Raw genomic sequence first — 23,062 nt, 5'->3', positions numbered from 1 at the left:
GGAGGAATAACAAATTCAAAAGATCGAACATTTCTTGCTAATCACCTTTCAGGTTTTTGGAATATATTCAACTGGAGAGTATCCTGAGATTGCAAGATGTTTTAAAGTTTTTAAATGTGTTATTATTTAGCTGTACCAGACAGGATTTTTCTCGAGTATATAACCAAAATAAAACAAAGGAGTAAATGGACCATTGAGATCTGACAAAGACTGCAAACATCACCCATAACTCCCAACTTCACATCTGTATCAAAATAGCCTCATTTTACCATTCACTATTTTTATGAGAAGTTGTTACAAATTAAAACTTTAACATCAGTTCAATTCCGTTCAGTCGCTCAGTTGTGTACGACTGTTTGCAACACCATGGACTGCAGCACGCCAGGCCTCCCTGTCCATCACCAACTCCCGGAGTTTACTCAAACTCGTGTTCATTGAGTTGCTGATGCCATCCAACCACCTCATCCTCTGTTGTCCCCTTCTCCTCCCGCCTTCAATCTTTCCCAGCATCAGGGTCTTTTCAAATGAGTCAGTTCTTCGCATCAGGTGGCCAAAGTATTGGAGTTTCAGCTTCAACATCAGTCCTTCCAATGAACACCCAGGACTGATCTTTAGGATGGACTGGTTGGATCTCCTTGCAGCCCAAGGGACTCTCAAGTCTTCTCCAACACCACAGTTTAAAAGCATCAATTCTTCGGCATTCAGCTTTCTTTATAGTCCAACTCGCACAATCATACATGACTACTGGAAAAACCATAGCCTTGACTAGACGGACCTTTGTTGGCAAAGTAATGTCTCTGCTTTTTAATACGCTGTCTAGGTTGGTCATAACTTTTCTTCCAAGGAGTAAGCGTCTTTTTATTTCATGGCTGCAGGCCATAAATCACCATCTGCAGTGATTTTGGAGCCCCTCAAAACTTTTATACTTACGCTAATAAAATGCCATTTTAATTATTTTACACTGGGATAACAAAAATTTCACTTGACAAAATAACTCTTCTGTTAAGATGTTTCCTTATCACTTGCCTACCCTGGGAAATTGGTAACAGCAGATTATGTTACAAAATCAGAGTCTGAAAATTAATCCATTTTTTTTTTCCCGTGAAATCCCATGGACAGAGGAGCCTGGTGGGCTACAGTCCATGGGGTCGCAAAGAGTTGGACATGACTGAACACACACAGCATAAGGAAAGTGAGTCAAAATATATATGGCTCCCCTGAGTTAAATTAAAGTGTAATTTTCAAAGTTATACACTATAAAAAAAATTAGTTCACGTATTTAAAACTTCAAAACAGAAATGGCTATCCAACTTACATATATTACCATATTGCCATCTAAATACATCCCTAGTGAGATGTGGTAGAAAAACAGGATTCAGAGTCAAAGGATGAATTTGAGTTCTACTACTTAGGAAAGAAATTCCTCACTCAGGTCATTACTATGATAGAACACAATCACCTCACCAGAGTGATATAAGTTGAATAAAAGGAATAAGTGGACAGTGCATGTGATGTAGCAAATATTATAAAATCAGAGTTAATATTTTATTATTAGGTTATATTTCCCATCTTGGACAAAATCATGGTCTTGGTTTCATAGAAGTCCTAAACAAGTAATCAATGTAGAACTATGTTATAGGTCTAATACAGTTGTTATCTATATGAAGGGTCTACACTGAAATTCTTAAGCCTTTCTAAATTATTCCAATGATGTTTTTGCTAAACAGACATAACCTCAAGTCTATACTGTTTCATCACAGTATGTCATTTTCCAGAAATGAAAGGTGACAATGATATATAGAGGCTTAAAAGATTTTCTTAAAGTTTTTAATGTATTATTTAAATTAATGATAAACTCTTACAAAGACATTTTATGATTATATCATAACAAGCAATTGTTTACTGGGACAAAGAAGATATGCTAAAAGACGAATGAATTATTATAGTTAAATATGCATAGCTTATTGACATTTTTCTTAAAACAAAAAAATTAGGATATATGCACTGAATTCTAGGCATTACACCATGACTTCTGTTAACAACTGGAGTGAAACTTCCAAAACTATCATGATCTTGAATGTCTCGTTAAATGTTACAGGGCTTTTGTTTTTCTTTTAGCCACTAGATTTTTCAGGAAAAATTCACCTATTTAGGAAAAATAAAAATATATTAGTATCAATTTAAGATATAGATTTCAGAATAATTACAATTCCCTTTAAAGAAGACTTCTGTATTTATTGGTGTTTCCTTCTCAATTCTCAATGGCAACAATTTTCTAACCCCACAGATCCCCCACATCTTTGGCTCTTTCCTCAACCATAGTGATCATTATCCTTAAAAGACGTTTTCTATCACTACAATATCTACCACTTTTCTTTCAAGTAACTCAACATATTATAAAGGGTGACCCTATTGTATCTAAGGTGCATTTATTCTACTTCATGTTCATTTATTCTACTTTATGTGCAGTATCTACTCCTCAGCACTCATAAAGTATTGCTGTTGGTTGGCACAGTTATTTCAGAGAGCAATTCGGCTACATTATTAGCCTAGATTCGATATTTATAAAACAGAGACCTTGCTGCGGTTGAGCAAATTCATTTGATGGAATCTCTTTAGCTTATTCCCCTCTAGGGAAGCAAGAGCTCTTCACTTATAATGGGCTTGCATTCTCTCCACACTCTAAGATGTGCCTGTAATGGGCTTGCATTCTCTCCACACTCTAAGATGTGCCTGTGCACTAAATTAGCTACTTGGAGGAGGGCACTTTCACTTTTCAGGTCTTAAGGTACCACTTAGTCTCTGGCTGTTACACCACGGCTCAGTCCTTAACGCCAGAGCTTGGTACTCCAGGCCCAACATTATGTGGAGTCTTAATGTTGTTGTTTAGTCACTTAGTTGTGTCTGATTCTTTTGTGACCCCATGGACTGTAGCCCACCAGACTCCTCTGTCCATGGGATTTCCTAGGCAAGAATACTGGAGTGGGCTGCCATTTCCTTCTCCAGGGGATCTTCTGAGTAGAATGCAATGACTGTGATGTGTACATAATCACCAAGAATCCCAAGGCTCATAATCTAGCCAAGTAATGGAGAGAATAATCCCTGCTGTCCCAGGCTTTATCTAAATCTGATAAGAACAGAACCATATTATCATGTCCTAATCCATCTGAATCTAAGGCTTTGTTCTTTTACTGGTAATTTTAAAGGAATTTAAAAGTTTAATTCACTTACTTGTAAAAGTGAGAAATTTGCCTTACCAAAAAACAAAACAAAACAAAAAACCAACAAAAACTCCTTTCAAATGATATTATTGTACTTTAACCACCCTGGAAGCTGCTGTTGGTCCTATCCTTTATATATATTTTTAGCTTGCCAGCAGCACTGCTTGAAGAAGAATAAATCATTTATAATTATTTCTAAAGTTCCCACAGTCTGTCAGTCAGCGTCTGATCAAATCCTTGGGTTTTATAACCAAGATAAGCTGTTGCTAGTTCATCAAAAAAGTCTTCAATTTCTTTATAGAACACACTAAATATTACGCCTAAACATTAATTTTTACAATCAGAATTTATGCCTAATTTAAACATATCTAGGATTAGACTTCAACGTATAACAGTCATTAAAAAGATCATTAATGTATAACACAGTTTGGATATATCAAAAAATAACTAGCTGTTTATTCTTGTAATGGCATTACCACATGACTTTCTCTCTTAAAAAGGCTTTTATTTTCATAAGTCAGCTCAAGATATTTATCAAAATAAGAGCTGAAATTACAAAGATAAAAAATCATATTGTAGCTAGTAAAATTACACTAAAGTTATGGATTAAACAGAAGCATGAACTTACCTGCTTTGTATGAAGAACGCACCAGGGGGCCACTTGCAGTATAATGAAATCCAAGTTCATTTCCTACTTTTTCCCAGTATTTGAACTTTTCAGGAGTAACGTATTCTTCAACCTAGATTTAAAGAATTCTAGATTCTAGAATTTTCCGAAATCATTTTAGTTCTATATGTAAATCTACTTGTTGGCTACTTGGTCAGAACATAATGGTAGTGAATTACAGTGAAGGGGAAACATCAATTTTGTATTACACTAGCTATTCCAATGAGGTCGCTAAGAGTCGGACAGGACTGAGCGACTTCACTTTCACTTTTCACTTTCATGGATTGGAGAAGGAAATGGCAACCCACCCCAGTATTCTTGCCTGGAGAATCCCAGGGACAGGGGAGCCTGTTGGGCTGCCGTCTGTGGGGTCGCACAGAGTCGGACACGACTGAAGCGACTTAGCAGCAGCAGCTATTCCAAAAGAGAAAGGATCAGTCATGCCTATAAGATCGATCCCTAAGGATAAGACTGTGTTACTTATCTTGTATCTTCTGCTCAGCACTGTGTCTGGCACATGGTTACTACTCAAGAAAAGTTTTCTGAATGAATGAATAAATGTCTGATATAGAAATAGGGAGACTGGCTTTTCTTTCTTACTTCACCTCTGGCTCTCATATAATTCTAAAACAAATCACAAGATTGGCAGGAGTGATATGAATGTACATCCCAACTTAAAAGTTTTTTTCCCTATAGGTCACTTTCCTAAGACAATATTGAGGGCAGCAAATAAATGCCAGCATAGCCGCTTAATGCAGATAATAAAATGGAACTAGAACTCAGAAATATACACGGAACATTACACTAAAAAGCCAGCAGCTTCTGAATTTTACCTAGAGAAAATAAAGATTTAATTCAAACTGCCAAGAAACATTTGGCAACTTATGGTAGTTGTACCTTAAGGTGGCGCTTTGTTGGCTGCATATATTGTCCTAAAGTCAAACAGTCCACATCTGCCTCACGAAGAGCTATAGGAAGAAAAGCACACATTATATGAGCAGATTTTTTTTACAGTGCTATCTGAATGCACTGCTGTAAAGAGTAGCTTTTAATTATTATTTGCATTTACTACTCTTTGAACCAATAGATAACTGCAAGTTGGCCAAGGACCTTCAGGTAAAATAAAAGCTTTTATATTCTGAAATTTAAGAAGCTCAAGAATTGCAAAGTAAACAGATTTAATAGACTAAAAGTCAAAAGCACACCATGTTATGTAACAATGCTCTAAGTAAGCACTTTCTCAAAGGCCTGGATTCATCTTAGTCATCTTTGAGTTGTCAGTGGTTGACAGAGCTCCTGGTACCTGGCTAGCACTCAAAAATTGTCTTGATTGGACAAGAAAGGCAGACAAAATCATGTTTTTAGTTGATGAAAGGGTAAGGAATAAAATGGAATGCAAATTCCATATTCTAAGCATCCTGTACATCATTCCATAAAGTTTTAAGAAAACATTCTTCCTTTCCTTTCTATGCTGCTGTTTATAACCATATCCTGAATTTTTGTTCTCACTAGCACTTTCACTCAGACTATGGAGAAAGCATACCAGGTCTTCCGAAGTGGGATTCCTGCTATCACTCAAGTTAAATGGAAAAGAGTTTTCATTTTTCAGTTTCTTTACCTTTCATCGTGGCATATACTTGCTCATCATTCTCACCTAAACCCAACATAATAGATGTTTTAGAAATAACATCAGGTCGAACCTCCTTGGCATGTTTTAGTACGCGTAGAGACTGGTCAAAATTGGCCCGGGGATCACGAACTTTCCTTGAAAACAGCAGAGCTGTTGTCAGCAAGGATAACCACAAGGTCAACTAAGTACATAATTATGCAAGCAACCTGAAAGACCAGGAAGGTACATTCTGGACATCACGCCGCATCATATGGTTCAATGGTAGCATTTGTGCACAAATGTCTAACTGTTACTTTGGGAAAGAAAATAAGGCTTCACTAGGCCCCCAGTTCTGTTGACTTTTCAGGCCTTTCAAGCCTGGGGCAGAGAAAATGAGAACAGAAGTCATGAATGAAGTAATTCAGTTTATGAATCACTTATTGAGAAACCAGGATTCTGCAGCCGGAGAATGAGTGGTTATAAGGGTAACTGAGAGAAGGGGGAAACATGGAAGAAAATTTCGATACTGAACAAAGAAAAAACTGTTTAACCTGAACCATTTCAGAGGACTGAAACTTCTGTTCATTTCTTTTCTAAAGACTAAGCTGCCCTCTGCTGGTAACCACACAGCATTGACATTTCTTAGGTTAAAAAAAAAAAAGGCACTATTCTGGAATTTTCACTGGAAAGGATAATGTTTTTTAAATGAAAACAGAGAAACTGGCACCCACTGGTGGTGGGATGATAAGATATGAAGGCTGGAACAGGCTGTGTGCTTGACTTCAACAGGGGACAAACCACCAAGTTTTAAATGGATAAAGGCCCAAAGGACACAGTTGCTGACGTTAAATTGCATTGATTTGAACTCTAATGTACCTTTATTCTGTGTAACTGATCTGATGTTACAGTTGCTATTTTTAATCAGAGACCAGTTCACACAGGAGGAGAGGGAACAAATTTATGAATTTAAAAGTAACCACAATTCTGATAATAAGGAAAATACTTTTTGAAAGTATTTGTCCACTGAATTTAAATTATGCTCCCTAATACAGTTATGATTTAGTAGAAATGTTGGTTGTTTATCATACTTCTTTCTATGACACAGAATAACATGTAGAACCTAATAAAATCACTACCAAATGCTTTACTAAAATAATGAAAATGAATGTATAATCTTGCCTGAAATTTTTATTTTTCTGAAATATGAATAGTTATTGATACAGAATAACAATCTATAATTATTCCTAGCTACTAAAATTACTAGGAAGAGTAAGAAAGCACAGTACCTGCTTTTTTAAAAGATTTAAAATACATCTGAACGATACCATTTTTTTCTTCAGCATCTTTACTGCATATATTATTGTCAAATGCATTGTTATATGTCCTTTTTTAGAACTACAATCAATTGTTCTTTTGTAATATTTTTCTTTTTGAAAATTGTTCTTTGGGGAAAAAACCCAGCTCATCAGCACTTGCAATACTTTACCAAAAAAAGGAAAGAAAAAAAGATGCTAGTTATGTTTGTATGCATATACCAAAACATATACACACATGTAAATATGTAAGTATAAAGACACTGAGATGTAAGTAACTGATATTACCAGGTGGAACTATGGATGATGTTTATACACTTTTTGTTGTCTATATTTTCTAATATTTCTGTACTAGACATATATATTTTTTTAAAAAACACATTTTTGTTTAAAGAGAGTTCACTTTATAAAATTACAACGTTCTCCCCTGAAAAAAAGTAAAGCAGATTTGACCCTCCAAACTTCCCAACATTACTCAGTACACGAAATCACCTCTGTAATTCTGGAACTGTTTCTACATTATGTGCATATACATCTAATCCTGACAGGGCAACTTTTTCTATCGCTTTAAGATCTCCTCGGAAATCAGGGGTGAGACATTCCACAAGAATTTTTGGATTCCTATAGTGAAAAAGAGATAGGTATCACACTGAGGAAAAGAACTGACAAAACTTGCTCAAAATAGAAATCATCAGTATGCATTCAGTATCAGTTTCAACACAGTAAGCTTCAGAATCTTGCCAAGAACAGCACCAACAAATGCTTATATATGAACTGTCAAATGGAAACAGTGACAACCTAGAACATCAGATAATATGTACACTGTGGTTAAAACACATCTGCTTGCAAATAATGATCAGAATAAATTTTGGGATTACAGAAACTTTTAAACTTTATTAGAAGTTGTTTGAAGAAATTAAAATATAAAGTATTAAATATAAAATAACATTTTTATGAAAGTAAATTGGGATACCTCTTATGTGAATATAAAGTGATTGCCTTAATTTTTATTTCTTTTAAAATTCATGAATAATGCCCTCCTCCCTTCCTCTAGGTAAAATATTTCACAAGTGCTCTGGGCTTTAAAACCTGTCTTCTGAGTTGCTGAGTCATGAGCTTTGCTTAAATGAAATACAAGCTAAACATTAATCTATTTATACTATGCATTCAAGCATTAAAGTATGAACTAGGTAATAGAGCTGTTCCCTTTGACAAGCAGTAGAAATGACTGAGAAACTAATAAACTTTTTCACAAACCAAATTGCAACTTTTTTTTTTTGGAGTTGTTTTATGAGAGAACAGATGTAGAAAGCACCACATCATACCCTCTCACGGATTCAAGAGATGTGGAAAGAACACATCCTGTAACTCACTGTTTAACTGCAAGGAGGGACCCACTGGTAGTTTGTGAAATCAATTTTATGGGTGAAACAGCCAAACTTTTTAAAAATGAACTATTAAAAAAACAAACAGAAAATACTGGGGGAATCAGGGCAAAAACATTTACTGAGTGTGCTAGGTGCCAGATGAGTTCTGAGCTGTAGGAAATAAGCATAAACTCCTTTTTAAAGGCTTTTAAAATAAAATTTACATATTAATAAAATGTGAGTTATGGGTAAAATCCCCAGGGCATGTCAATATCAATAAAATTTATATTATGATTACATATTTTAACAATGTGGGTGTTTATCTCATCCTAACTTCTCCTAGATGATGATTTATTCAATTCAGTCCTGGGAAGACTTTAATTTCCAGCAGATTATAAAATGAGTTTTTATAACCCCCTGCAAAAGGTTAGTAACCACTGCTTTAAGTTAACCTTAAAAAAACCTTAAATAAACTGAATTTAATATGGGTCAACAAAAGTCCCTAAATTACACAAGCAAATGCAAAAACAAGTACCTTTCCTTTAAGTAAGATACAGTCTTTGCAAAATGCTCAGCTCCTCCATCAGGCATATCTGGAATCAAGAGAATCCACTGCTTAAGATGACGTCACAGCTTAAGAAGTCAATTTAAGAAGAGGTAATGATGTCTCACTAACCATCTCGATCCACAGACGTCAGGACAACATAATCCAGACCCCACTCTGCAATTGCCTTGGCAGTATTGTAGGGCTCACTGGCATCCAGTGGAGGTGGACTTCTCGCAGTCTTAACAGAACAAAATCTACAACCTCTTGTACATGTGTCACCCATCAACTAGAATAGAGATGTTACAGTTTAAATCAAATAAATTACTTTGAAGAATATAATCGTAAGGGAATAAAACTGCAAGGAATGAACAAATTTTGACCCTGTTTATATGAAATTTGAAACATTCAAAGCTAAACAATATAGTTAAGGAATACAAATATATATGGTAAAACAAGAAAGAAAAGGAAACAATAAACTCAGAATAAGGAGTAGTGTTAAGGGAAAAAGAAAGGGGATGGGATCAAGAAGGGATGAAAAACTAATGTTCTGTTCTCAAATTGGAGGTATCAGGGTATCTGCGTATTGGTTGTCTTTATAACTTACACATAGGTTATAAAAATTCTTTTACATCTATTTAATTTTAATAAAAATGATGTTAAAAGAAACAAAATATTCAATTAACCTATCAATATGCAGATCTCTGTGGAAGTTAAACAGAAGGCATAGCTCCCTCTTGTTAAACAGATGAAAGAGAAAAACACATAAAAAGTTAGTAACGGGATTCCCTTCTGTTTCTCCAGGACACTGCTTCTGCTGCCATGGGTCACCACCATGCTCTGCCCCTTGCCAAGCAGAGCCACTGTGGATGTTTCAGAGCCACTGGAGTTTCAAAGCCCTATGCTAGGGGTTTTGATTTGAGGCAGAAAGCAATTCTTTCCCTTTATGTTTAACTCATTCAGAAGGAACTCACTGCAGTGGTAATTAGGCCCGCCATCTTACAAAATGTTACTGAAACAATGAAACCTCCCAGGAGCCACTATGTACCAACAGTGATCATGGAGAGCAGGCAAGGGATAAAACCAGAGATTTCCATCAGGGAGTATTCAGAATAACTCCTTCCTTCAAGAATTGACGTTGCACAGAAGAAAAGTTATGACCAACCTAGATAGCACATTGAAAAGCAGAGACATTACTTTGCCAACAAAGGTCCATCTAGTCAAGGCTATGGTTTTTCCAGTGGTCATGTATGGATGTGAGAGTTGGACTGTGAAGAAAGCTGAGCCCCGAAGAATTGATGCTTTTGAACTGTGGTGTTGGAGAAGACTCTTGAGAGTCCCTTGGACTGCAAGGAGATCCAACCAGTCTATTCTGAAGGAGCTCAGCCCTGGGATTTCTTTGGAAGGAATGATGCTAAAGCTGAAACTCCAGTACTTTGGCCACCTCATGAGAAGAGTTGACTCACTGGAAAAGACTCTGATGCTGGGAAGGATTGGGGGCAGGAGGAGAAGGGGACGACAGAGGATGAGATGGCTGGCTGGCATCACTGACTCGATGGACGTGAGTCTGAGTGAACTCCAGGAGTTGGTGATGGACAGGGAGGCCTGGTGTGCTGCGATTCATGGGGTTGCAAAGAGTCGGACACGACTGAGTGACTGAACTGAACTGAACTGAACTCAGAAAAGCTCTCTGAGCCAAAGCAATCTTGAGAAAGAAGAATGGAACTGGAGGAATCAACCTGCCTGACTTCAGGCTATACTACAAAGCCAGTCATCAAGACAGTATGGTACTGGCACAAAGACAGAAATATAGATCAATGGAACAAAATAGAAAGCCCAGAGATAAATCCACACACATATGGACACCTTATCTTCGACAAAGGAGGCAAGAATATACAATGGATTAAAGACAGTCTCTTTAACAAGTGGTGCTGGGAAAACTGGTCAACCACTTGTAAAAGAATGAAACTAGAATACTTTCTAACACCATACACAAAAATAAACTCAAAATGGAATAAAGATCTAAACTTAAGACCAGAAACTATAAAACTCCTAGAGGACATAGGCAAAACACTCTCCGACATAAATCACAGCAGGATCCTCTTTGACCCACCTCCCAGAATACTGGAAATAAAAGCAAAAATAAACAAATGGGATCTAATTAAAATTTAAAAGCTTCTGCACAACAAAGGAAACTATAAGCAAGGTGAAAAGACAGTCTTCAGAATAGGAGAAAATAATAGCAAATGAAGCAACTGACAAACAACTAATCTCAAAAATATACAAGCAACTCCTACAGCTCAATTCCAGAAAAATAAACGACCCAATCAAAAAATGGGCCAATAAACTAAATAGACATTTCTCCCAAGAAGACATACAGATGGCTAACAAACACATGAAAAGATGCTCAACATCACTCATTATCAGAGAAATGCAAATCAAAACCACAATGAGGTACCATTTCACACCAGTCAGAATGGCTGCGATCCAAAAGTCTACAAGCAATAAATGCTGGAGAGGGTGTGGAGAAAAGGGAACCCTCTTACACTGTTGGTGGCAATGCAAACTAGTACAGCCACTATGGAGAACAGTGTGGAGATTCCTTAAAAAACTGGAAATAGAACTGCCTTATGACCCAGCAATCCCACTGCTGGGCATACACACCGAGGAAACCAGAATTGAAAGAGACACGTGAACCCCAATGTTCATCGCAGCACTGTTTATAATAGCCAGGACATGGAAGCAACCTAGATGTCCATCAGCAGATGAATGGATAAGAAAGCTGTGGTATATATACACAATGGAGTATTACTCAGCCATTAAAAAGAATACATTTGAATCAGTTCTAATGAGGTGGATGAAACTGGAGCCTATTATACAGAGTGAAGTAAGCCAGAAAGAAAAACACCAATACAGTATGCTAACATATATATATGGAATTTAGAAAGATGGTAATGATAACCCTGTATGCGAGACAGCAAAAGAGACACAGATGTATAGAAGAGACTTTTGGACTCTGTGGGAGAGGGAGAGGGAGAGGGTGGGATGATTTGGGAGAATGGCATTGAAACACGTATAATATCATGTAAGAAACGAATTGCCAGTCTAGGTTCAATGCAGGATATAGGATGCTTGGGGCTGGTGCACTGGGATGACTCAGAGAGATGGTATGGGGCGGGAGGTGGGAGGGGGGTTCAGGATTGGGAACTCATGTACACCCGTGGCAGATTCATGTTGATGTATGGCAAAACCAATACAGTATTGTAAATTAAAATAAAGTAAAAAAAAAGCAGATAGCTACTTAATAAAAAAAAAAAGCTCTCTGGCTGGCTCTGTATTATTCTAGAAGCTCTATCTCTCACGAATTTCCAGTTTTTCATGTAAATAGTCTCTTGCTGGTATAACTCATTTATCAGACATTCCCCAGGCAAGTATAACTTTAAGTTAGACATAATTTAAATTTAACCCAATATTTCAATCTCTTTGTATGAATAAATATGGTACACTGCATTGTTAATTCCATTTCTTACTCCATCATATTAAGATTGTACATTTTACCCACTGCCATGTAACTTGCAGGGCCCACCTTCTGAGAGAGGAACTTAGACCTCTACTCCCATTGATGTCTGGCTTGGCCACGTGACTTATTTTAGCCAATAGAATGACAGCAGGCATGACCAAGCATAAGCCTCAAATGAGCCTGGATGCTTGGCTTGCCCTCTTGTGCTCCTTCCATCCTCTGTGATAAGAATATCCTTGGTGAGCAGCTGGTCCAAGAATAAAGCTCTGCAGAGAAGACCTAAGCCCAACCTACTGCCTGGAGTCCAGTTTAGCACACTCAAGATCAGATGATCATGGGCTAACTGAAAGGCTCATGAGAGGGAAATATAAATTAATAGAAGAGGTAGTTCAAGGTAGCACATAATTAATTATTATATTCTGTCAGGTAGATGGAAGAATCAGAGAAAGGTGAGATTGTAACAAGCTAGATTATTCCGTCAAGTTTCGCCTCCACCACAAACTCATATGTAACAAAAAATATCATATTTTTTTGAGACTCAAAATGAACATTTGTAGGAAAAAGACATAAAACATTTCCTTTTGGTTTCTAGACTAAAACTCTGGAATTTGAGGGTGGCCTTACCATGATTGTGGCTGTGGCGGTAGCATATTCTCCACCTCCCCAACACTCTCCAATATTGGGACATCGAGCTTCCTCACACACCTATGAGTAAAAGGGATCTGAATACAATCAGGTTGAAAATATTTACCAACTGAGGAGATTAGTCATCAGGCATTTTACACTATCCATTCTTTATATAGTATGTTAAGAAATTCACTATTTGGAAATGCTGTTAAACTGCCAAACTACGCAGATATTAGGATTCTATTTTTAAATTAAAAACTATGAATGTATATGTTTTATATGTACAAATAAAAAAGTCTGCAAGGGTATATGTTGAATAGTTAAAGTGGTATAACAAACATTTGAGATTTCACATAGTATGTTTCACATTTAATATATCCTTTCCAACAAGCATGTACTTAATTTGTAATACAAGACAAACAAAAACTCTCATTCCCTGAATGGCAGAAAAAAATTTTTTGGTTTGTACTATTAAATAAGTGGCTAAGAAATACAATTACTTTTTGCTTCTTTTTCAGGGAAAATAACTTTTAAATCTATTTCCATTACTGAGATTAACGTGAAAATGTCTTTATTTACTTTCCTTGCTATTTTCAATATGTATCTTATTAACTTTCAAGTTATATATGCATAGAAAAATTATGTCTTCTGGTAAAGAGGGATACTTAACCCTTAACAGTAAGCAAGAAAACTTACTGTGTGAAGATTTAAATTCCGCAAAGTGTTTTTCAGTTTATTATAATTTTTCCCCATAGGAATCTCTGTCTTTAGCCATGGAGGTAGTCTTAACCTGCAGAAAGCCAAAACAACTATACGTTAACAAATATGTTCCCAAATAAGCAACAGCTTTGAAGTTACTTTGCTCTATTATGATGACCAATTGGGAATTTTCCCCCGTAATCCTGGAATGATTCTTTTAATTTCTGCCATAGGATATAACAGAATCAAACTCAGATTTGCTCAAACCACTTTAGAAAATACTCATAACTGTGTCTATCAGGGCACTTTGCTCGTGTCTTTGTTTTGCAAAGGCACAGAGTAATACCATCTTAAAAAAAAAAAAAGGAGCTTTAGAAACATATCATTCCCTAATGAATAATACTGACAAAAAGTTATGTATTTGTTCAGATTAAGGAGAGACCCCACAAGTGAACTTTCTGCTCTTCGATTTTGATAGGTGTTAAATGGAAAAAAATCTAAAATTTGGAGTAAAGGCTACATATCCTCAGGTTTCCCTTGACTTCCACCCACTTGTAGTCTAGAAGTTGCTGGGTAAAGTATCTCCCCAAACAATTTGTGCTCTGCACTAAATTCTCTTACCATTCTTTTAAACTAAGGCATGCTATCCGTGCTAGGAGAAACAAGTTAGATCATCAGCACCCAGTAACAATGAAAACCTTATCGAAGTGTAACAGACTAATATCAAGGTGATAATCTTTGCTCTCTGAAGACACTTGTTGCTGGATGGACAAAGGGAGATGGTGGTGTAGGATGGGTAAGTCCTAGCAAGGCCGTCAGAGGACAGAGAGAAAAGAAAATTTCACCTATTTGCCTATTCTATGTTAGTTATCAGTTCTTTCTAATGATTTTTAGCTAAATTTAACAAGCTGATTAAAAATGTATTTCAGGGTTTGGTTATATCTGAAAATGATGCACTATAAAGAAATGGGATGTTAAAATTACCCCAAATTTTCAATTACCTTTCTCCTTTCTGGCGTTTTAAATTTCCTTTATATTCATCCCAGGTACTCTTGTTAGCCAGATCACCAGATATAAATTCTTGAAGGTCTGGTCCACTCTGTAAAAATTCCTTTTTTTCATCTGGCAGGGAACTTACTTCTCTGACAGGGCTGCATAAATATCTTCCAAATATCTAAACAAAGGGTTCATTATGACATTTATTTAGTTTGCTGTTTAGTCACTAAGTTGTGTCTGACTCTTTTGCAACCCCATGGACTATAGCCCACCAGGCTCCTCTGTCCATGGGATTTCCCGGGCAAAAATTTATTTAGAAGAGTTAGTAATAACTTAGTTTTAACCTATTTACATAGCTAAAAGGAAGAGTAAGCCAGAGAACTGATTCAGAAATGATGTTAAACTATTTACAAGCTCTGTGTTGAAGCTTAGAATCTAAGGTTAAGGAGAACCCAAAGGGAACAAAACAAACCTAAGGAAGAATAGGAATTAACTATTTCTGTCTAGATTTAAAATAGATTTGGAAACTTCTGGAACTGGCTAACAAACCATGCCACACTTTATCCGTATCAGGACTAAAAGTCTGTCATTCAAGTTTAAACTGCAATAACAGGAGAAGATGCTACAGCTTTGAATTTTCTATTCCTGACGAGTCAAGGACGTTTAAATAAAATCTGAAGTAAATTATCTCTGCCCTGGGCTTTGGATAAACACGTGTTAAAACTTAGAGGTTTAAGGTTTAACCCAGCTGATTTCAGAGAACTTGAAGTAGGGAAACCAAACTTACTATTCCAATTTTCTATGTTACATTTTGTGTTTGATCAAGGAGGTCACTCAATATACATTTGTGGACCAAAAGAAGCCGTCAGCTTATGGATCTAAACACACACATGGACAAGACAGCCAGAACACTATAAAACTCAAAGAGTTTAAAAAAAAAAAAGTGTGCCTATTAAGATGCTGCACAATTGCTATTGTTCTCGCCCAGGTCTCCCGCTCAAGCTTACAGCACAGATTTGGGTTCTAATTGCCCAAACCGGTGTCTAGTACAAATCACTGATATGAAAAAAAAAAAAAAAGACACCTCTCAGCGTCAGCCAGAGATACCTACAAACAAATCACTACCAGAGACTTAACTTTGTGGGGGAGTCTGAAGAATTAGACGAGATACCACACGAAAAATGTTTAGAAGAAAACCTGGCTAGAAGTAAACATTCAGTAAATGCTGGCATTATTGGGCGCTCTTAAAGGGATGGGAGCCCTCTACCCTACGCCCGCACCCTGCTCCCCCAGCCGCTCACCCGGGGGCCCACGGTGCGGACCGCGCCCCCGCAGCGTAGAGACATCTCGCTCTTTCTTTCCTAGCAAGGACGAATAATCAGTAATTCCCAGGAAAAGAGAAAAGGACAAACTGTCGCCAGACTTATGACAAGACGAACCACCCTGACCCGGTGGAACTCGCGCAGCTCCGCGATTGGCTGCTTTAGTCTAGCGGCGTCGCGCACTGATGACCCCACACGCAGACCTCATACGGACTATAAGAGCGTGATGACGAAAGACGCTCTCTCTTTGCCGCATCTACTGCGAGGTGAGGTGGTTTCTGTAATCGGTGGGCTTTGGGAATCTGAAGCCATCGGCTCTGGGAAGGCCAGCGGCGCGGTTGTGGCCCTCGGGAACTGTATCGTGGTTGTCTCCCCACACAGCGAACGCCATATGAATTTGGTTGCGCTGGAAATCGAGCCCTGTAGGGCTTTCAGGCCTACCCCAGCTCCTCAGCCTTGCCGGGATGGCGCCAGCTTGACAGGACACCCAGGGGTGCGCTGAGCGGGGAGTTCGCCCGCTAGGCTTATAACATGCGCCTGCGAGCTGCTCCTTCCAACCAGGGCGCAGCGGGGACCGCTCTCGGTTCGGGTCCTCCCGTGTTTTTGCCGGCGATCTCCGGTCGGAGTGGAGCTCCGTGCGGTGGATCTTGGTCGTTAGCGGCTTTCTTCTTAACCCAGGTGTTTGCGTTTCAGAATGAAGACCATTCTCAGCAATCAGACTGTCGACATCCCAGAAAATGGTACGAGACTTGGTGTTTGCGTTTTTCTTACGTCTTTACTACATGCTCTATACCTTGTTCCGAGGCCTCACGAGTACGTTCTCTCCTAGTCGACATTAACTTGAAGGGGCGGACAGTTATTGTGAAGGGCCCCAGAGGCACCCTGCGGAGGGACTTCAATCACATCAATGTGGAACTCAGTCTCCTTGGAAAGAAAAAGAAGAGGGTGAGTTCTTTTGTTCGTTTTGGACACAGTTGCTTGTTTGGAAGGTTGTGATTTAAGAGTAACAAGATGGGTTGCTTTTCACATTACGAAATTGAGAGTCTGTGTTTTAGCTTCAAATTGGGTGTCTAGAATTATAGCTAGTTTCAGTGTTGTTGCTTTAACAAAATTGGAAGATCAAATTCTGAACAAAGTAGATTAGAAAAACTCCTTCTAGACCAGGGTGCAGCGGGGTAATAATGATTCGTAGTAGATCTTAATAATACTGTTACAAGTTAAGTGGGTTTTTTTTTCCTGATTGTTTTGTAAAAATCTTAGGGACGCAGCAGTGGGTCTTAAACCTGATAATTTTCCAGGATTGACGTTTAATGCAGCTTGTACCATACTTTTGTTTCTGGGTTGTCGTTCCTTTGTGAAATAGTGTACCTGTAATGCATAGTAATAAAAATACTTTGAGGTGGTGGGTTTTTTTTTTTTGGCAAGTCATACTTTTTAATTAGGGCAAGTACTAGAATTTACAGTGATTGCTGTGAATAAATGGACTTATTTCTAAGCCTACTTATTTCTGGAAAGAGTTTTCTAAAGTTTTTTTGTTCTGTTACAGCTCCGTGTTGACAAATGGTGGGGAAACAGAAAGGAACTGGCCACTGTTCGCACAATCTGTAGTCATGTACAGAACATGATCAAGGGTGTTACACTGGTAAGCAGATTCCTCAGACTACTTTGTCTTGGAAGGGGGAGGTTTCTCAGCTGTACTTCGTGTATGCAACATATATGTTTGCTGCAGAGAATAGATTATGCACGTAATTTAGTGGTGTACTTGAGCTCTAGTGCTTGGGAAGAGGTAATGTTAGCAGATGTGTCCAGTAGGCATTCCTGGGTCTTGGGATTAAGTGATAAGTGTGTGTGTGTGTGTAAAGACCAGGTAGTCTTCGGTAGTCTGCTGATGTTTTTTTTTTTTCTACACAAATTAAGTCTCATTTTCAAGGTGCCTGCTTATAGAAGAGTAACACATGGGGTAGACTTTGGTTTCTTGTTTGATGCCTGTCAGTACTACTCTTGGGATAGAAAAAGGTGGATCAAATTTCTGAACTCCATGTCCATTTCCTTAAAAACATACCAGGGTAGGTTCCTGGAGTATGCGTGCCTTTGTATCCTTAATTCTTGTTATCTGGTATACCTTAATAATTCAGTATGTTAGCCTTGGTGCCCAAGATGAAGGGCTTTGGGGTTCTTTATGAGAAACTAGTGTTGTTTACTGTGGGCATGGTGGTTCAATCACTGTGGTCTCCGACTCTTTTGCAACCCTATGAACTGTAGTCCACCACACTTCTCTGTCCATGGGATTTCCCAGGCAGAAATACTGGAGTAGTTTGCGATTTTCCTTCCCAATCAGGGATCAAACCCATGTTTCCTACACTGGCAGGTGATTTCTTTACCACTGAGCCACCTGGAAAGGCATAGGCGGTAGTGAAACACTTTTCATTAAGGTGGGCACTGCAGTCTGGCAAAGAGACAACAGAAACCGATGATTCTGTATACAGTTGTGTGGTGTGGGTGATTTTATAAAGCCTTGACATGAGTATGTGAGAACAGTTTCAGTTTTCTTTGTCATGGAGGAGGAAATTTTCCTCTAAAGTCTCTAGAGATTTGGTCATCCTTTTCTAGGTGCAAAGAGGGAGACAACCCTGACAAATATGTAAATATTCCTTACAAATGGGCAGTTCCTACTTGGTTTTCAAAGAAAAACTGGGTATCCTGTTCAAATTTCTCAGCATTACTGATAGTTTCTTTATTTAAATCTAGGGCTTCCGTTACAAGATGAGGTCAGTGTATGCCCACTTCCCCATCAACGTTGTTATTCAGGAGAATGGTTCTCTTGTGGAAATCCGAAATTTTTTGGGTGAAAAATACATACGCAGGGTTCGAATGAGGCCAGGTATGGTTCATAAATTTTTTTTTTCTGCTTGTGAAGGCTTAAATATATCTTGGGTTAGTTATAACTAAGGCCAGATTATTTCAGACTTACCCACTACAATTAAAGTAGAAGTGCACTTAAAATAGTTTTTCTCTAATACATAATTGATGCGTCTAACACTGAAGCAAATTTTAAAACTTAGTGCTCTTTGATTCTGCCTTTTTTTTTTTTTCCTATTGAATTGAGGGGGACTGGGAGGTCTTGCACAAAGCTTGTGAGATCTTAGTTCCCCACTAGGTATCAAACCCTCGGCTCCTGCGTTGGCATCATGGAGGCTTTAACCACTGGATCAGCAGGGAAGTCCCCAAAAATGAGCTTTGAAGAATACCAAACGTATACAATGGAAATAAGAAATAAAATTGGATACAAAGCTTATTTATTTATCTGGCTGAGTCTTAGTTTTTGCTTATTTAGCTACGGGATTCTTAGTCACAACATTCAAACTCTTTAATTTGCAGCATGTGGGAACTAGTTTCCTGACCAGGGATTGAATCCAGTCCGCCTGCATTGACAGCCCAGAGTGTTAGCTACTGGCTCACCAGGAAGTCCCAGGAATACAAAATTTGCCCAGATAATTCAGATTCTATTACAAAACAGATAGTTTCATTTGGTGTGTGGAATTTTAAATCAAGTAAATTGCTCCTTAATTTAAACATTTTAAGTATTCTACAAATCTTATTTTTTATGTTGACACTATGCAAATGCCCTCTTATATTTTAGGGGTTGCCTGTTCAGTATCTCAAGCCCAGAAAGATGAGTTGATTCTTGAAGGAAATGACATTGAACTTGTGTCAAATTCAGGTTTGTATGTTTACTATGCATAAATTAATGTCTATAAAGTCTTGTCTATCTAAATCCTGGAGTTGAATACCTCGTATTTGTTCATTTGGTGAGGGTTTTTTTTTTTAATTTTGGGGATCTTAATTAAAAGCTATAAAGTACAGCATGTGATGAAATACTTGTGATGAGTTTGGCTGATAATTGCCTTATGTTTTTCACCCTTATAGCTGCTTTGATTCAGCAAGCCACCACAGTTAAAAACAAGGATATCAGAAAATTTTTGGATGGTATCTATGTTTCTGAAAAAGGAACAGTTCAGCAGGCTGATGAATAAGATCTCAGGTGGGGTTTTGTAATACCTGTATAATTATATTGCTTTAGTTGGGTCTAAATTAAGAAACTTAAACTGTAGTTGTAGCAATGGCAGAAAGTATGTTTTACATGATTGGGAATAAAACTTTTCTGGGTAAGAATATTGATGGAGAATTACAGACTGTTTTCTTTTTTACAGTGATCCTGCTGCAGAAACAACAAGATAGCAGATGGTTCTATGGACTCAGTTGTGATCTTTTAAAGAGACAATAAAAACTCTTGATTTGAGATTTTTTCCTACTGATTTGTCATTTCAAACTATTTGGCCAGTAAACAATTAAGTAAATTCTAGTGTGTTAAGAACAATAACAGAAGGAATAGGAGTGGTTGATTTTGTTGTTGTTGTTAGCAGGACTTAATGGCAGAAGGGGCTTGAAGGAATACCAAGGACATTTCAGGCAAGAGGAATACGGTTATCGTGGGAAGAACTTTAGGAGATGCCCTGAAGGTATCTTAATTTTACAGTGGCATAGATTTGAAGATTTGTGAGGCAAATGCCTGAGTCACAGTAACTGAAAAGGCAGCTGAGAAGTGATACTTGTCTTAGTAAGAATTAAAAGATGGAGTTAATTTATATTTATGATGAACATGGTTGCCGTAGTCTAAGGTTCTCTCAGTTAGACCCAAATTTCAGCCACTTCTATATCTTAGTCTTTGATAGCTGTAAAAAAACTTAAGAAACATTCCATGTGTCATACTTCAGATACACTACTAAACAATACAGTGTTTTAACTCAGTAGGGTTGCCCCTAAACCTGCAGTCCTCCCCTATCTCATTTGTTAGAAACTGTAACTGTGTAATTTCTCAGGCAATACATTTAACTTTGTCTTACCTACTGTGTCTAGTCCATCAATAAAATCTGTGGGCTTACTAAGATCTTGGTTTAAATAAATGAAATTAATTTTATATTCAGTTAATCATTGGTTTGATGTGATAACAGTTAAATTTTTAAGAAATGGGTGAAATTGTAAATACAGATTTTGCTTTGAATTATTTTGAGATGAAGTTTGGGGTAGGTGTTGGATGAGTAAGTTGTCTTCCTCTGAGTGACAGGTTAGCAGTCAGATATTTTCAGTGAAGCCTGTTGTGCTCATTCCTCATGTCCATGCTAGCATACCCTGCTCCAGTTTTTGTTCCATAATGTTTATAATGTAAGATTAATAGTTTACTTTGTTGGGTATTGATTATATACTTTTTTCCTGCTAAGAGTCTAACCTTCATAGGGGGGTGTGACCTTGTCTACCCTGAGATATTCCAAGTTCTTAGAATATAGCTACATATCTGGCATATAGCTGTTTGCTGAGTAATTGGTTCCCAAATTGCCAGGGAGATTCAGGTTGTGGAGATTGAGTAATAGTAATGGGCCTCAAAAGATGTTTTTAAGGTATTGACAGAATTTTAAAATTGAATTTGAGGGTTGAAATTTCCAAGTGGCAATGTTGCAGAGGGATAAAGGTGTTATTGAAGAGTGTCTGTATATAGGCAGTGGTAGCAGCAATGGGAGTGTGTAACACCAGAAGTGAAGTGTGGAGACTTTAAAGGGTAACTATTGGCAGTCTGGTTGTAGCTGAGGAGTTACTTTAATTTAATAACTTAGATGTGGTAAAGGAAAGTGTAGCAGCTTCTCCCTAGGGAAGGTTTCCATGTTTTCTGTTACCATGGATGAGCATGTAAGTGCATCCTCAGTTTTGAGGTGTAGCAGTCTACATTTTCTAATGAGAAAACATACTTGGGAGTAAATTGCCCATTTGGCACACAGTTTGGGTGGATGGAGGGAGAGGGTATTGGCAGAACCCAGTTAAAACACCATTCACATTCCACAGTCCTTAAGTTGAATATAAATAATCAGCATAACCCAGTTTATTTGGAATAAATTACATTGAGAATTAAAACATCCAGTCATAATTTACTGACCTCAATTTCCAGAGGCTCTTTAAACACCATGATTGCGATACTTCCATATATATCACTTAGTGGTGAAAGGGTTAAACTGAATGTGGAGAATGCAACAGTGTACAAAGTAAACTACATTTTAAGATGTTCTTCAAGTTTTGAAAGGTAAATTAAAAGATCTGTCAAAAGCTGCCAACAGTTCCTAACTGACTATGGTTTTATTTTTTAATTAAACATGTATTTGGTAATGCAGGATCTATGTTGTGGCAAAGGCTCTTTAGATGTGGTATGTGGGTTCTAGTTCCCTGACCAGGGATTGAACCCAGACCTCCTGCATTGGGGCATGGAATCTTAACCACTGGTCCATCAGGAGAATCCCCATTTATTATTTTAAAATGAATTTAAGAAAAACCTGAAAGGTATAATTGAGCATGAGCTAGATTAAAATATGTACCTAGGGACTCATGGAGCTTCCCTGGTGGCTCGATGGTAAAACGTCTGCCTGCGGTGCAGGAGACCTGGGTTCGATCCCTGGATTGGGCAACCCACTCCAGTACGCTTGCCTGGAAAATTCCATGGACTGAGGAGCCTGGTAGGCTACAGTCCATGGGATCACAAAGAGTCGGACTCAACTGAGTGACTTCAGTTTTCAGGGACTCATGTATGATGATGGCTTAAAGACTGGTAAAATTCCCAGGTGGCAAAAAAAGGACAGCATTGAATTAGGGACTTTACTATTGATACCTTCTCTTCCCTGGTGGCTCAGATGGTAAAGCATCTGCAATGCAGGAGACTCCGTGAGATCCCCTGGAGAGAAGGGAAGGGCAACCCACTAGTATTCTTGCCTGGAGAACCCCATGGATAGACCATAGAGTTGCAAAAACAGTTTTCACTTTGTGGCAAGGTGACAAGTTTAACAGATACATTAAGCACTAAATGTAAAGACTTACAAACTGAATACAAGATAATCAAAACAGGACAGAAAAGCAAAAATCTTAATTCCAAGTCTTGTTTTTAGGACTGAATATGGATTTCTTTTTCAAAACCTTAGATGTTGATGAGTTGCTCAACTGATACTCTAGGATTAAAAAACTAGTTACTATAATCATATATAGCCTCAAGCCTGATAATCAGATGAAAGTTGCTCAGTCATGTCCGATATTTGTGACCTTTTGGACTGTAGGTCTCCAGGCCAGAATACTGGAGTGGGTA

The 23,062-nt window shown here is 37.8% G+C and overlaps 2 protein-coding genes across 4 annotated transcripts; one reads left to right on the top strand and one right to left on the bottom strand.

The window, feature by feature from the left end:
• Nucleotides 1-1,811: 1,811 nt before the first annotated feature.
• On the bottom strand, nt 1,812-16,048 carry LIAS (lipoic acid synthetase). 2 transcript variants are annotated; one of them, XM_040238038.1, is made up of 11 exons: nt 15,865-16,048; nt 14,569-14,741; nt 13,565-13,658; nt 12,866-12,946; nt 8,854-9,010; nt 8,713-8,770; nt 7,303-7,431; nt 5,507-5,652; nt 4,786-4,856; nt 3,850-3,961; nt 1,812-2,145 (listed from the first exon to the last, which is right to left on the bottom strand). In XM_040238038.1, the coding sequence occupies exons 1-11, from the start codon at nt 15,907-15,909 to the stop codon at nt 2,093-2,095; spliced, it is 1,119 nt and encodes a 372-aa protein (XP_040093972.1). In that variant the 5' UTR covers nt 15,910-16,048; the 3' UTR covers nt 1,812-2,092. The 2 variants fall into 2 exon arrangements, with proteins under 2 accessions (XP_040093972.1, XP_040093973.1); XM_040238039.1 differs by lacking the exons at nt 8,713-8,770; nt 8,854-9,010; nt 13,565-13,658 and having other exon boundaries at nt 15,865-16,017.
• Nucleotides 16,049-16,087: 39 nt separating this feature from the next.
• On the top strand, nt 16,088-20,862 carry RPL9 (ribosomal protein L9). 2 transcript variants are annotated; one of them, XM_040238040.1, is made up of 8 exons: nt 16,088-16,151; nt 16,579-16,625; nt 16,715-16,830; nt 17,432-17,527; nt 18,634-18,766; nt 19,526-19,606; nt 19,813-19,927; nt 20,097-20,854. In XM_040238040.1, exons 2-7 carry the CDS (start codon nt 16,580-16,582, stop codon nt 19,917-19,919), a joined length of 579 nt encoding a protein of 192 aa, XP_040093974.1. In that variant the 5' UTR covers nt 16,088-16,151; nt 16,579; the 3' UTR covers nt 19,920-19,927; nt 20,097-20,854. The 2 variants fall into 2 exon arrangements, with proteins under 2 accessions (XP_040093974.1, XP_040093975.1); XM_040238041.1 differs by having other exon boundaries at nt 16,129-16,151; nt 16,564-16,625; nt 20,097-20,862.
• The last annotated feature ends 2,200 nt before the right edge of the window (nt 20,863-23,062 follow it).

The sequence above is a fragment of the Oryx dammah genome, unplaced genomic scaffold (assembly GCF_014754425.2).
Source record: "Oryx dammah isolate SB20612 unplaced genomic scaffold, SCBI_Odam_1.1 HiC_scaffold_3, whole genome shotgun sequence".
NCBI lineage: Eukaryota > Metazoa > Chordata > Mammalia > Artiodactyla > Bovidae > Oryx > Oryx dammah.
Note: the sequence above shows the minus strand (reverse complement) of the source record. Positions and strands in the feature narration are given on the sequence as shown.

Bases quoted from the DNA above. Each gene is read 5' to 3' on its own strand.
- RPL9 (XM_040238041.1), top strand. From the start codon at position 16,580: ATGAAGACCATTCTCAGCAATCAGACTGTCGACATCCCAGAAAATG. The intron at 17,528-18,633 runs GTAAGCAGATTC...ATTTAAATCTAG, and splicing joins TGATCAAGGGTGTTACACTG to GGCTTCCGTTACAAGATGAG. The intron at 18,767-19,525 runs GTATGGTTCATA...CTTATATTTTAG, and splicing joins CAGGGTTCGAATGAGGCCAG to GGGTTGCCTGTTCAGTATCT.
- LIAS (XM_040238038.1), bottom strand. From the start codon at position 15,909: ATGTCTCTACGCTGCGGGGGCGCGGTCCGCACCGTGGGCCCCCGG. The intron at 8,771-8,853 runs GTTAGTGAGACA...TCTTGATTCCAG, and splicing joins GACGTCTGTGGATCGAGATG to ATATGCCTGATGGAGGAGCT. The intron at 3,962-4,785 runs GTACAACTACCA...CTTTAAATCTAG, and splicing joins CAACAAAGCGCCACCTTAAG to GTTGAAGAATACGTTACTCC.